Below are 15,627 nucleotides of genomic sequence, written 5' to 3'. Positions count from 1 at the left end.
ACTCCACACAAAATAGGTTGCCGACCCCTGATGTAGAGTAACTTTACATTAGAAGAGGCGTTTGTGAGCAGGGAGGGGGGGAAATAGAGGATCAAAAGTTTTGTAGCGAGGAAAAATGACTTTATGTTCTCGAGCCGGTACACACCTCCTCCTGTGGGCAATGTTCCCCTGACGGCAGGCTCGACACGACCAAAGCTGAACCTGAACACACTAGAATTGAATGATCTTGAACACATGCGCCATCAAAACCTAGCAGTGTTGCACAGTATACTGAAACCTCTGTACTTTTTTGATACTAGAACATGAAAAACGGTTCGGTACTCGAATGTGTGTTACTTTCGTTACTTTTGTCAAATGTGTCTCATGGATGAAGCCTGTGTATCAGCGCAGCCAACCCCTTATTATAGCATGCAATGTGCCTGCTCCACTTACTCATTGCTAGCCTACACTGGGTGTCTGGGCTGCATCATGTTAGCTCCCCACTCATGCTGCACAGAAGTTAACACACTTGAATAATGCGACACCATGTAGAAATGTTGAAACTGTTAATTACTGTTTGCAAAACAATGTCCATACAGGCCAGAACACTTTACAATGCAAGAAGATACTGGTCGCTTCCAGCTATTGTAGGCTAACTTTCCTTGCTAGCTGACAGCTTAAGCTATCATCAATTCACTACTGTAGTACTTTGTGATAATATGCAAACCTTTATGCAAAAAATGAAGATTTCAAAGCTGATTGCCACCAAAAACGTTATTCATTCACTCTCTCATGTCTCTCCCAAAGATTATATTATCTATTTCCTCAGCAAACTGACAGGCCACCACCCCTCTTGCCTTGACGTCATTACTGGTCAAAGAGACAGCGCACATTTTTTCTATGCAAATGTTCAGTACAATAAAAAAGGGTCCCAAATGGAAGGGAAACAGATTGTCTGTAGCCCCATGAAATCAGCCAAAACAAGCTAGCTCAATAACTCAATGTATGCACACACCTGTATTGTGGATAGGCCTAGGCTACATCTTGATTTACCCAGTTTATCAAGAGATTTACCATTCAAATAAATGATTACCATTATGTTGTTCGGTAGTTTGATTGGTAAAAACAAAGTTAAATTGATTATATGATTGTATAATTGATTAATTAATGCATACATGGCTGTCTCTGAAAAATTGACATAGAAAAGTCAAAATGTAATGATATTTAACTCAAAAGATGCCCAACGATTGAACAGAGCAGTAGATGAGTTTATCTGGCTGCATCAAGCGTTATTCTGTGGCTAATATGTCTTATTTTTTTTGCTGTGGTATCGTTTTGGTATAGAGTATTGTGATGGTATCGAGTATAGTAATACTAAACCTGATATAAGTATCAGTCGAAATTCTGGTATCGTTACAACACTAAAAGCTAGGGTTGTGAAGGAAGCTTTAAAAAAGGTACAGACAACTAGCGCAAAAATAATATTGCGATTTCTTTCCCCCATCACTATCAAAACTAATGCCATCTATTCTGTTCTGTGTACGAGATGTCATCAAAACTCCTCTTTACTTTGTTTAGTAACTGCCGAGACGTGATGAAAGGAAAACTGGCAGCAAATAGGACAGACAGACCACACGTCACTGAACAGAGCGATAGACAGACCAGACTGTGCTCTTTCTGGATCAGAGAGAGATGAAATGGGATGGGGGAAGGAGAGGTAGAGAAAACCAGAGAGGGAATGAGAGAGCCTGAGGGAGAGAAAAAGAGAGCCAGCCAGACAGAGCATGTTGAGAGACTGACAGAGAGCACAAGGGATAGAGGCCGGCACCATAAACTGGGAGAGCCAGGTTAAAAGCATGACTCAGACAAAGAAGGGAGGCGAGAGAGAGAGAGAGAGATAGATCCTGGCTCTAATGGTGAAACCCCTTCACGGGAACACGAAGAGCACAATGCGAGCAGCGCCAGCCCACTCTATCAAAGGGCATCCTTCCCCTCGCCGCCCATCCCTCAATCCCCCCCTTCCCTGTTCCCCTCCTTTTCATTAGTTCATATGTCAGCTGCTAGGGTGCTTAGTTGTGGTATGAAGTGTATCTGTGGTCATTCCAGTTCTCCTCTCCTCTCGCGGTCTCTCTAGCGGTGTCACACACCCCTCTCTGTCTCCCTTGGTTTCTCTCTCCCTCTCAAAAATAAGCTTGTCTAAGAGTGCCTCAGGAGGTCATGAGAGTGGAAGGAGGTCCCAGCATTTATTAACTTTGTACCCACTCACTCCCCTCTCTCTCCCACTCCCTGAGCGAACATTATCACTACTAATGTTGCTACTGGACAACAGGAGCAGGGTCAGGTCACAGAAAACCCCTCCTCTCACTATACCCCGCAAGCTATGTTCATAAACTATGTCGTAATTCTATTTGGGTTAGGCACTGTCCCCTACAAGCTTTGTTTTGCTTAGGCCTAATTCTGTTTGGGTTATTGCTAGTTTTCAATGTCAGCTTGGGCTTGGGGGGCTAGAAACACTTGAATGATGAATGGGAAGCGCGCTTCAATTACCAGTTGAGTTAACACGCGATTGCCTTTAGAATTGTTACGCAATGATTGGGCTTATAAAAGCACGTTTCACTCCAGCAGCAACAAAGGAGCTGCAGCTCTCGCGCTGTCTGAAAGATTTCTGCTCATAGGCTCTGTATCTGTATGCTGTGCATGTGTGATGCGACTAACGAAAACACACACGTGCCAATTTAATTCCACTAAACTATGCAAATTAACCTCGATAAGCATGACTGGTCAAATGTATTTCCATCGACTGGTATTTCCATCAATGAACATGCTAAAAATAATTATTTTGCTATTTTATTTTTTATTCCAGACAATTGGCCGGCGCCAGTTTTATTTATCGCCTATTCATTTATTTTTTGGGGTGGGGGGGGCACAAAAGCTGGCTATTGCCGGCTAACGGAAACGCTGGTGTGTGTGGGGAGAGGAGGGGGAAAAGACTGAACCATGACCTTCCTGAAGGGAAGTTGCTCCACAGTGTGTGTGTGCGAGAGAGAGACAGTGAGCGAGAGGGGGATAAGAGAGAGGGAGACTGTCACTGTTATCATAAACACCATAGGGCCTGCTTGGAGCCTTGTCCCAATTCTGCAATATCCCCACTTTCCATCCATAAGCCCTCGCTAGTGAGCTTCAGTAGGCCCTTTTCCAATATACCCATACAAAAATGGCACCTGAAACTAATTGATTCTGAAAACTCGTCTGGATTAGGACACAGAGCTGGCCTCTGATGGCGCCGGAGGGGGTGGCTGCCGTTTTATGGACTCTTAACCAACCGTGCTATTTTGTGTGTTTTTTCGCATCGTTTGTAACTTATTTTGTACATAATGTTGCTGCTACCGTCTCTTATGACCGAAAAGAGCTTCTGGACATCAGAACAGCGATTACTCACCTTGAACTGGGATTTGCTCCAGACACCCGACAGGGCCCTCATCCCTGTCATCGCAGTAGAAAGAAAAGGAGATATCGTGGAAGGAGATCGGGGTGCTTGGTAAGGAGCCGGTGACGAGTGGCTAATCTGCCTTTGCCATCGATACCATTGGCCAATTTACAATCACTTGATAATAAAGTGGACGAACTACAGGCACGAATATCCTACCAACGGGACATTAAAAACTGTAATATCTTATGTTTCACAGAGTCGTGGCTGAACCAAGAAATGAATAACATAGAGATGGCGGGCTATACACCATATCGGCAGGATAGAACAGCAGCTTCTGGTAAGACAAGGGGTGGCAGTCTATGTAGAGATACTCTAGCTCAGGTTTTGCTCGCCTGAGGTAGAGTATCTCATGATAAGCTGTAGACCACACTATCTACCAAGAGAGTTTATCTATATTCTTCATAGCAGTCTATTTACCACCACAACCCGATGCTGGCACTAAGACAGCACTCAATGAACTGTATCAGGCCATAAGCAAACAGGAAAACGCTCATCCAGAGGCGGCAATCCTAGTGGCCGGGGACTTTAATGCAGGGAAACTTAAATCAGTTTTACCTCATTTCTACCAGCATTTTAAATGTGCAACCAGAGGAAAAAAAATAAAAAAAACTCTAGACCACCTTTACTCCACACACAGAGACGCGTACAAAGCTCTCCCTCGCCCTCCATTTGGCAAATCTGACCATAATTATATCCTCCTGATTCCTGCTTACAAGCAAAAACTAAAGCAGGAAGCACCAGTGACTCGGTCAATAAAAAAGTGTTCAGATGAAGCAGATGTTAAGCTACAGGACTGTTTTGCTAGCACAGACTGGAATATGTTCCGGGATTCTTCCGATGGCATTGAGAAGTACACCACATCAGTCACTGGCTTCATCAATAAGTGCATCGATGACGGCGTCCCCACAGCGACTGTACGTACATACCCCAACCAGAAGCCATGGATTACAGGCAGCATCCGCACTGAGCTAAAGGGTAGAGCCGCCCCTTTTATTTTAATTTTATTTATGAAGCTTATGAGAAATCCCGCTTATGAGAAATCCCGCTATGCCCTCCGACGAACCATCAAACAGGCAAAGCGTCAATACAGGACTAAGATCGAATCGTACTACACCGGCTCCGACGCTCATCGGATGTGGCAGGGCTTGCAAACTATTACAGACCAGAAAGGGAAGCACAGCCGCGAGCTGCCCAGTGACACAAGCCTACCAGACGAGCTAAATTACTTCTATGCTCGCTTTGAGGCAAGTAACACTGAAACATGCAAGAGAGCATCAGCTGTTCCGGACGACTGTGTGATCACGCTCTCCGTAGCCGATGTGAGTAAGACCTTTAAACAGGTCAACATTCACAAGGCCGCAGGGCCAGACGGATTACCAGGACGTGTACTCAGAGCATGTGCTGACCAACTGGCAAGTGTCTTCACTGACATTTTCAACCTCTCCCTGTCTAAGTCTGTAATACCAACACATTTCAAGCAGACCACCATAGTCCCTGTGCCCAAGAACACTAAGGTAACCTGCCTAAATGACTACCGATCCGTAGCACTCACGTCTGTAGCCATGAAGTACTTTGAAAGGCTGGTCATGGCTCACAACACCATTATCCCAGAAATCCTAGACCCACCTAAATTTGCATACCGCCCCAACAGATCCACAGATGATACAATCTATTGCGCTCCACACTGCCCTTTCACACCTGGACAAAAGGAACACCTATGTGAGGATGCTATTCATTGACTACAGCTCAGCGTTCAACACCATAGTGCCCTCAAAGCTCATCACTAAGCTAAGGACCCTGGGACTAAACACCTCCCTCTGCAACTGGATCCTGGACTTCCTGACGGGCCGCCCCTTTTATTTAAATTTTATTTATGGTAAGGGTAGGTAACAACATATCTGCCACGCTGATCCTCAACACGGGGGCCCCTCAGGGGTGTGTGCTCCCCTCCTGCACGACTCCAACACCATCATTAAGTTTGCTGAAGACAACAGTGGTAGGCCTGATCACAGACGACGAGACAGCCTATAGGGAGGAGGTCAGAGACCTGGCCGTGTGGTACCAGGGCAACAACCTCTCCCTCAATGTGATCAAGACAAAGGAGAGGATTGTGGACTACAGGAAGAAGAAGAAGCACGCCCCCATTCTCATCGATGGGGCTGTAGTGGTGCAGGTTGAGAGCTTCAAGTTCCTTGGTGTCCACATCACCATCAAACTAACATGGTCCAAGCATACCAAGACAGTCGTGAAGAGGGCACGACAAAACCTATTCCCCCTAAGGAGACTTGGCATGGGTCCTCAGATCCTCAAAAGGTTCTACAGCTGCACCATCGAGAGCATCCTGACTGGTTGCATCACTGCCTGGTATGGCAACTGCTCGGCCTCCGACCACAAGGCACTACAGAGGGTAGTGCGTACGGCCCAGTACATCACTGGGGCCAAGCTTCCTGCCATCCAGGACCTCTATACCAGGCGGTGTCAGAGGAAGGCCCTAAAAATTGTCAAAAGTCTCCAGCCACCCTAGTCATAGACTGTTATCTCTGCTACCGCACGGCAAGCGGTACCGGAGTGCCAAGTCTAGGTCCAAGAGGCTTCAAAACAGCTTCTACCCCCAAGCCATAAGACTCCTGAACATCTTATCAAATGGCTACCCAGACTATTTGCATTGCACCCCCCCCCCCCCCCCCCCTTAAAACTGCATTGTTGTTAAGGGCTTGTAAGTAAGCATTTCACTGTAAGGTCTACACCTGTCATATTCGGCGCATGTGACAAATAACATTTGATTTGTTCTGCCTTTCCATAACAGTTGGCCACGCCGAATCAAATCTAAATGTCTCTCTCTTTGTAATCTTCACAGAGAGTCAGATCCATTCCTTGAGGTCTTCCCCCTGTCGTGTTTAGTCTGGTAATGTAAAAGACACACCGGTGGATTATACAGTTAAGACATGGACTCGACAGTCTGGGCAAGACCATACCTGACTATCAAGCTCCTAATCAGCACACACCACTGTCTGTGTCACCACTGGTAATTATATTAAGTCAGCCTAAATCTCTGTCATAGGGGAAAGAGATGTGTGTGTCAAGCAAGCAAGCACCAAATACTGAAACGGAGGGTGCTATTATCTCAAAGTGCAGGTATGAGCTAAGCTCTGTCTATGTTTGGAGAAAAGTGTTATTACGACCATTCAAAAGGGAACTACATTGCCATCTTAACACCACCAGAAAATGAGTCACTGAATATATGAGAGAAACTGGACAGACTCAGAGCAGTTAGAGCAAACTTTGCAGGAACTGTCCTCAAGGCAAAATTTATTATTAAATGCAAACAATCTTTCATCAGAGGTGGTTTAGATGACGAAGAGCTCATTGGACACCAACAAATATAAATGTTTATATGTATTCTATAGAATGTTTATAATCTGAGCTTCGTTGGATAAACATGTGCACATGAAGATAGTGTCGAAGGCCTTGGATACATTCATCACTACAGTATCCATTACCGTTAGTTGGATTTAGTTGGATTACAGATGGCAGCTGTGTGTGTGTGTGTGTGTGTGTCAGGCCTCAAATTTCCCTGACGGCATCGACAGCCATGCCCTATTGAGTGGCCGTAATGCCCTCCCAATAAATGCATGCCTTGCGGCCACTGTGGCCGATGTGCCCTAATAACTATGGAGTCTATATTACTGGCAAAATATTAATTTCTGAAGCTGTTAAGTTTATTTATCACATGCACAAATAGCCTAGTTTTAACAGAATATCACCTGTCTGGCAGTGAGAATGTGCAATGCCTCCAACAGCTGGTTGATGTGTGGAAAGAAACGAGAGAAAGTCCAGGCATTCCACAACAATTCTAAATGCAATCAGGGGAAAACAGAGCTTTGATGGCCTGTATTGAAAAGAGGAGGATCCCAGCTTTCCATTCTTGTATTATTTATTTCTCAATTCCTATGCTAATATTGAGAAAACGATTGTGTTTAATTATAGTCGGAGTATCTGGCATGCTCCAATTAAAAAACAAACCATGGGAAGCGTGTCGTCAGTGTTTCCTCTGTATTAATTTAGCAGCAGCGTACATCATAAATATGGAACTGGAAAAAAATAAAGCATTGCAATGATAACCGTCTTCTGGTAGATGGTAAGGCTTTCCCAAATATATTTCCCAATTAAATGTTAAGTAACTACAAAGTAGTCTATGCCTACCTGGCAGAATGATACGATTATTTCCATCAATCCAGTGGCCATTAGTTTTGCAAACTCCATCACGTGCGCTACAGAAACACCGCTAACCGAACAGTGTTAGATACATGCACACTTGAATTATTGTTGTTATCATTGTTGTGTACTTAAAACATACAATTGTATTGTTTGTCTATGAAATTGTTTTGTGAGCAAAAATCAAGGAATGGAAGACAAACTCTTTCAAAGATAGCTCTGAAATAAATTGTTCACATATTTTTCATATCAGAACATTGTTTTTCTGTGTCCTAATCAACTTAATCGGCTATTTTGGTTCATAGTCTTGGCGCCCACTAAAATCACGAAATTTCAGGCCGTGTGTGTGTCCAAGGTCTCTCATCACTTTAAAAAGGCCTAGGTCCTTTTGAGCAGATGGTCATAATTACCAGAGAGCACAGAAAGTAGACGAGGGGGGCGTTGTTTCAAAACGTTGTGTACTTTAGAATGTTTTCAGTCAGCAACCCGGAATGGGTAATCCTCATTCAACAAATATATTTCTCCTTAATCCGAACTGTCAATTAACCTCACTCCCTTGACTGCAATTTTAGGCACCCTAAAACGTTACAATGTTATTATGTCATCGAACTCATATTCTTCAATGGTATTCATTGTGATAGTGTGCTGAGCATTGACATGACCAGCATACATCATCATACATGATGCAAAGGGGAACTTGTGAAAGTTTGACAAGTAATGAGCCAGGACATGAATCTGAGCACGCGTGAAACAAATGAAAATAAATGTCTCTTCGAAATTGAAAGAATAAAACACAAATGTACAAATGTAATAAGTTGTTGTTGAATTGGCAGTTCAACTTCTGAAGATAGGGTCAAGGAATATTGAGACACAATCCGCTCGTCACATTTCAACTTCATGATGATTGTTAGCTAACAATAGCAGTTGACAAAAAAAAATAACACTGTCCACGGTGACTCCCCATCAGATGATTTGTCAACTCAATCGAACCACGTTATCTACACAAAACACAACTCACCTGCGTGCACAATATCGGACAGGTCATAGTTCCTGGCGGTTCGGGGAAACTCCTTCAATTTACGATTCGACAAGTTCAGAGCACCACTCGCTGCAGCTTCCTCGAGCGACTTCTCCACGCTCCGGCTAGCCGCTATTGTCGCTGGCAGCTGGGCACCGTCCCCAGCAGCCATGAACGTAGATATGCCTCTTTATGTTACTTTGTTTGAGTCTCAAAAAATAAAAGTATTCCTTTACACTTTCATATCCCTCACAACTAATTCCAAAACCGTCCGCCTCTCTTCCGACAAACAACTTTCGAAGTAGCTAGGACAATGAATAAATCCTACAGACTATTATTTCGTTATCCACAACGACGATACAACATTCCGCGAAGCACGGAAAAGATGTACTAACTGAATCTTTTTCGGAAGGGGTGCAGCAGCCCGAGGTAGCTGAGGAGAAGTGGGAGTGGCTACGATGAGAAAGGAATTTGATTGACAGGGATTACACACCCATATTTCAAAGGAGCTGGATAACTCAAGGCGGGGTCTGAGGAAAAGGGCGTTCATGTTCTTCTTCTTCGTGTGGTTTTCCGGCAGACTAGACGCTTTGTTGCGTATTGCTGCAGTTCACAGCTCGGGGAGTGAATTGCACATTTTGTTCACAAAAAAGGGAAATGGGGAATAAAGCAATTGCACCACCATCTAACCCTAGCTATACACCACTATCCCCAACAATCCCACCACCCCTTCCCACTACCTTTGCCTTAACAGATCCTACACCAGGCCGTCGGCCTGGGAGCCTGGAACCCCTTCTCTCAAAACCCTGTGTATTTCTTCTGCACTAAAATCTCTGACACACATCTGCTGCTGCTACTACCAAATCAATCTTCTGGGATTTCCTTTTAATCTGTGCAGTACAATTAATGACAATAGCAATAAACGCCAAGAAGCCAACTCTACTAAAGCACAAACTGTTTGGTTCACTCTGTGCTGGCCTACTACTCACAGCACAGGAGGTTGGTGGCACCTTAATTGGGGAGGACGGGCTCGTGGTAATGGCTGGAGCGGAATAGGTGGAATGGTATCAAATATATCAAACACATGGTTTTCATGTGTTTGATGCTAATCCATTTGCTCTGTTCCGGCCATTATTTTGAGCCGTCCTCCCCTCAGCAGCCTCCATTGACTCACAGGGATCCTCTCAGGCTCCCTCACCCGTTTCCCACCATCCTCTTCTTTCCTAACTGCCATGCATGTGACACTTTCTGCACTGTTGGGACGCTGGTAACCTCAACCTGGCTCACTCGAACAGGACATTTCTGATCCCCAGCAACATGGGCACACAGACAATTGAAACGCACCACTTTTTACACCGAAATTACACACTCCTTTGTCCAATGCACTCCTGCACACTTCTCATACCTCGGAATCTCCCTCCTACATACTGCTGCAGCTTGACCATAAGCTTGGCACCTGAAACGTCCTAGTGGGTCCGGAACAAAAGGTCTTACGGGATACCTGACATATCCTAGCATGACTTTATCAGGTAAACACTTAACATCAAAATTCAAAAGGATAGACAGGTTCTCATCATTCTCGCGCTCGCCACCAGGTCTGCGTCGTACCAAACGGCGTGCAACACAGATACCAGGGATCCTCAACGTCAGTTGATCCACCTCAACACTCAAAGCCACCCCAGTTATCACTCCTTTCAGCGGTGCTCTGCTCCAGAGAGCAAAGCAAGACACATCTCTTGTCCTAAGGTGCGTGACGTGGAGCGCCCACTCCTTCTGGGTGGAAGACAAACAGAAAATCAATACATGTTCACTTCTGGATACTTTTACCGAGTTAACAATTCCCAGCTTCTCCTCCACACAGCCTGATACTACAAATGGGTCAGCCAAAAGGCATGGATCCACTTTCTACACAAATCTTTCTCCCACTGGGCCAGAAACATCTCAGGCATTATCCTGATCATTGGGTTGAGGCTCAGAAGTCTTCACCCCACCTGTCACCGCAGGTACTTCATCCTCACTTTCCCGAGTTTGACTACTGAGTTTTCACTAACCAACTCCATCTCAAGGTTTTCAGGAGAGCAAATAGTTTTATAGGTAAGTCCAGTTGGTTTATAATCAGGAGACAAAGGTGGGTACACAGGTGACAAGGGATTGTACAAAGGTTTGGACATTGTTAAGCCTTCGCGTCATCGCACTTCCATCTCAAGCGTGATAATTACCTCTGAACCTAGAGCTGGATGTTTATGTCGAGTGATTTCAGAACGGCCGAGATGATACTGATGGGAATATACACCAATCAGATACAGTAGGAGGGTTCTGGGCAGATAAATGAAGAGTGAACCAATCAAGAGAGTGAGGCAGCATGGTATCCCCATTCATATCAAATTTTTCACCAAGACCCCCAGTCACAATGAAACAAATAATTCGCTGCATCGCTGCATGCCAATGTCACATTTCCCAGATTGAATGTAGGTTATTATTTTTCATTAGTGAGATACAGTACGTGTGGCCTCAGGGAATTTCCTTTAGCAGAATTCCAATTTGTACCCTCTCTGGTTAATAATGTAACAACATTGTCTAGCCTCTTTGTTCTACATGTGTTACACATATTACTGTCCCCTGCTCTCCAGAGTTCCAGCCATGCTCAGTAAAACCATCTTAGACTAATGTGTCACCATATCATTAGTAGCCTAATGCTAATACTGTTTGTGTCTAGGTCTATGTGTGTGTGAGTAGGCATATGTGTTTACAGTGTATATGTGTGTGTGCACACGCGTATGTATGTGTGTGTGTACGCATACATATGTATGTGTGTGCATGCTCGTGTGTGTGTCAGAACTCCTATGTAAGTGCAAATGTTAGGCCAGCGGGTCTGCATTGTCCCCATCACCTCCTGTGGGGTTTTGGTTTTACCCTTCTCTTTTTTCTATTCTTCCATTCTTCCCCCTTGACCAGATGACTGCTCCCCACATCCCCTATTCCTCTTCTCTGTCTCAGGGACCATTAACATGGTATTTTCCCCCTCCCCACCCTCCCTCCTCCCTCCCTCCCCAGTGTCCCATTGGACCATCTGTCAATGTCCTGGTGTCCTGATCCCACAGCTGGGTCCAGAGAGCGATGGGGTCGGGCGCCTTATACACTACATTCTCACTGTACACTTAAACATATACCCTCCATTAGCAGCCGCTGTTAAGTTAACCCTGCGTCCGCATTTCATGACCCTCCGCTTGGCACTTGTATGTTTTTTCCTCTCATCTATGATGTTGTTGTAAAATGCATAGTTATTTACAAGACGGATACTGAAATTAACGAGTAAGATGATTTGTAGTAAAAGGGTTAAAAGGTAATTTTGTACCTGGACTGGACTTTTTGGGAGTCGTAAAGTGCTGATGCACCAACATGCAGTTATTTACAAAACAACAGCTGAAATTGACTAGTGACATGATTTGTTGGTAGAAAATTGTTAAAATGACATTTTGTATCTTGACCAGATGCTGGTCCCTTAGAGGTCATAAATCGCGGAGGCGCCACATTGGTTTGGATTTTCTACATGTGTAGGCTATGTGTTAGTTAGATGTATTGGATGTGTGATTTGTCTGTTTAAATGGGGCATCAACAACCAATCCATTACTCCAGGGGTAAAGAGGAGGATGGGAGAGCACAGAGGAGAGGAGGTGGAGGAGCGGGGAGACAGGGAGCGTGAGAAAGAGTGATGTCAGAGCTGCATCCTCCAGCATCCACTGCACTTAGGACACTGGGAGTGCGAGAGATGGGGGAGGAGGGGAAGAGCGGAAATGATAGAGAGAGAGAGAGAGAGAGAGAGAGAGGGGGAGTTTGTAGAGCAAAAGAGGACAGGAAAAGTAGAGAAGTCATATCCAGTAAATATTACTAGGTCATTGGCTTGCACAGAGCAAAACAAGACACGAACTTCACAAAACAAATACACTCGGTATAGTGACAGATTTTGATAGTCACCACGATTCAGACACACAGTTCTTTGATTCCACAGTCTCTGAGGCCATGACCTCACTCTTAATGTATGTGGGTAAATGAGGATCAAGCATCTAAGTCCCCGGCGGAGCCATGGAAATGTCTATTCCCTTGGACAGTCGGCATGCAGCAGTGAAAGCTCATTTGAATAAATTTCCGCAACTGCACCCCTCTACTAGCTTGAACCAGAAAATGGCTGCTCATTGTTCGACTCCAGGTGAGTGTAAATAGATGCGTGTCGTAACCAGAAAGATGGCTTCGCAATCTGCTTCGAGACACGGCAGAGGCCGGATCATTCTGCCGATTGTGATAGGAAGTTCGATGGTGAGGCATATATCTGTACCTGGGGCAATGACTTTGTGTTTTCCTGGGGCAAAAGTTCAGGATATTACCAGGTTGCTTCCTGAGGCAGTGAGTCAGTCACCGGGGGCTGATACTGTCATGGTTCATGTGGGGTCAAATTACATTACGAAGGGCAGCTCAGAACAGCTGAAGATGGATTTTGAAGAACTGATTAGAACTCTACTTGACACCAACAAATGCCCCATAATATATGTCCCTCTGCCCTCCCTAAATCGTGGCATTGAACAGTTCAGCAGACTTTTAGCCCTTCATAACTGGCTATGAGACTATTGCAGCTCTGTGGGTGTAACATCTATTAACAATATTGATACCTTCTGGAAGAAAAGCTCATATTATAAGGAGGATGGGATCCACCCAAATCATTTGGGTTCCTGGATATTTTCACAGCTTTAAAAGGCTGCGTTGAGACAATGACTTAGCAATGACCCAAGTCCAGCTCATTTAATCCCTACCATTGTGTCGCTGAGCTGTCATAATGCTTCAGCAAATGTACATTATCCTAGGTGCATTGGAAGACACAATGTAAGTAACCTAATTTATGTCCCTCTTACTGCCCTGAATGCCTCTGCTAATCATACATATATTGTATGCAGTAATCATATGCCTATGAACCAGAGTAATACTGTTAGCACTGAGGTGGTGTGCCCTAGTAGGAAGTCCACTGTGTGCAGCTGACCCGGCACTTATAAAAATAACTTGAGCATGTCTACCTATGCTAAGCTTCCCAGTAAAACAAGAAAAACAATCAAGGATCCCAGAAAAGTGTTAAAAATAGCTCACGTTAACATGTGTAGCTTAAGAAACAAGGATCATCAAATCAATAATTTAGTAACAGATGACATTCATATTCTGACTATCTCTGAATCTCACTTAGATAATACCTTTGATGAAACAGTGGTTGCAATTCATGGTTATAAGATCTACAGAAAAGACAGAAATGCCAAAGGTGGAAGTGTGGCTGTTTATATTCAGAACCACATTCCTGTAAAGCTTAGAGAGGATATCATGTTAAATACTTTTGAAGTAATATGGCTACAGGTTCATCTGCCTCATCTAAAGCCCATTCTGGTGGGAAGCTGATATAGACCACCAAGTGCTAACAGTCAGTATCGGGATAACATGTGAGAAATGCTTGATAATGTATGTGATATCAATAGAGAGGTATATTTTCTGGGTGATTTAAATATTGACTGGCTTTCATCAGGCTGCCCCCTCAAGAGAAAGCTTCAAACTGTAACCAGTGCCTGCAACCTGGTTCAGGTTATCAATCAACCTCCCAGGGTAGTTACAAACAGTACAGGACTTAAATCATAAGAGAGACAGAGGAGTGCAGGAGGAGAGAGGGAGAGCAGAAGAGAGATTGAGAGTGTGTAGGGGACAGAAGGTAGGCAGAGATACAGAGGGACAGAGAGAGAGAGAGAGAGAGAGAGTGAATGAGTGCCTGCTGAAAGAGGAAAATGCCTGAGAATGAGAGGAATGTGATTGGACGTGACCAGCCCACCACCAGCTGTGCGTGTCGTGTTGTGCGTACGCACGCCTTGGTCGCGCTCTGGTTTCATGACTCAAGGGTATCTCACTTCTCCAATTAAACTACATCTCAATTAACCGTTTCCAAACTCTGTGACCTACTGTGTGTGGCCTTTAAATAAAAAAAATGCTGATTTGTCATGGATATGATCTTTCAAGTTAACACAAAATGAGAAACATTATAGGTCATACATTTTTCCGTAGTTTTTTTATGCTATAATCTTTGCACATATTCTGTCTGCTACAGTATCTAGTTCAATGTGTTGATTTTTCATTAAAACTATTGATCAATTTATTTTATTTACTTTCTATCAATTGAGTGTATGTATAATGGATTCATACCATAAGAAGATAGGGGCATTATTAGGAAGGTATCTGCTTGAAAATGTGTTGCCAAAAGGGCATGCAGTGAGTGGCTTAGGGCTAGACAATAAGTACAAGTTTAGGAACCACTGATTTAGAAGAAAACAGAAGCACCTCAGAATGAGTCATCATCAAAGTTCTAGAATCAGCGATCAATGCACTCAACAATGATTTATGATTCTTTAAAAAGGTTTACCATGATGATTTCTAGAACACTGGCTCAAAGAACAGACATTGTGAAAAATGTACTTCAAACATTTGCACACAGGCAAAGAAAGCTCTTAGTATTTTCTTAGATTAAATCTGTTTTTAATAAGAAATGGATGAGGCCAAATAAAAAGGCAAAAAAACTCTGCTCCACACGTGGATACGACAGAACTGAGGCACCACCTAAGGTATCTTGAGATAAGTACAGTATTTTATAAAGTGTAATTAAGAGATAAAAGATTGTAAAAAATGTAAAATGAGCCCTTTTTTTCTAGCCAAAGAAGAAAAAGACTATCACACCAATTAAGGATGATGTTTAATTGGAAACATTCAGAAACTATTCAGTCTTTGCCACCTGAGCTGGTGAGATATCCACATAATACATTCACACTGTTTTGAGAGTATCATAAAAAATGGAAAAGCGCAAAATTACTACAAATGTAATAACATAGCCCTATACTTTAAATTTCTAATT

At 43.8% G+C, this 15,627-nt stretch overlaps 1 protein-coding gene across 2 annotated transcripts in view; it reads right to left on the bottom strand.

Moving 5' to 3' along the window:
• Positions 1-9,095, bottom strand: part of LOC311113133 (DISP complex protein LRCH3-like) — a 63,593-nt gene extending 54,498 nt beyond the window's left edge. The window contains exon 1 of one of the 2 annotated variants that reach the window (XM_084156290.1): positions 8,703-9,095. In XM_084156290.1, coding sequence (XP_084012416.1) covers positions 8,703-8,874 — 172 coding nt within the window. In that variant the 5' untranslated portion in view covers positions 8,875-9,095. The remainder of the gene's footprint in view (positions 1-8,702) is intronic. The other variant, XM_084156289.1, reaches the window with a different exon arrangement.
• Between the last annotated feature and the right edge of the window lie 6,532 nt (positions 9,096-15,627).

The sequence above is a fragment of the Coregonus lavaretus genome (genome assembly GCF_964263955.1).
Source record: "Coregonus lavaretus genome assembly, chromosome: 39".
Lineage (NCBI taxonomy): Eukaryota > Metazoa > Chordata > Actinopteri > Salmoniformes > Salmonidae > Coregonus > Coregonus lavaretus.
The sequence above is the reverse complement of the archived record's forward strand: the minus strand, read 5'-3'. Positions and strand labels throughout refer to the sequence as shown.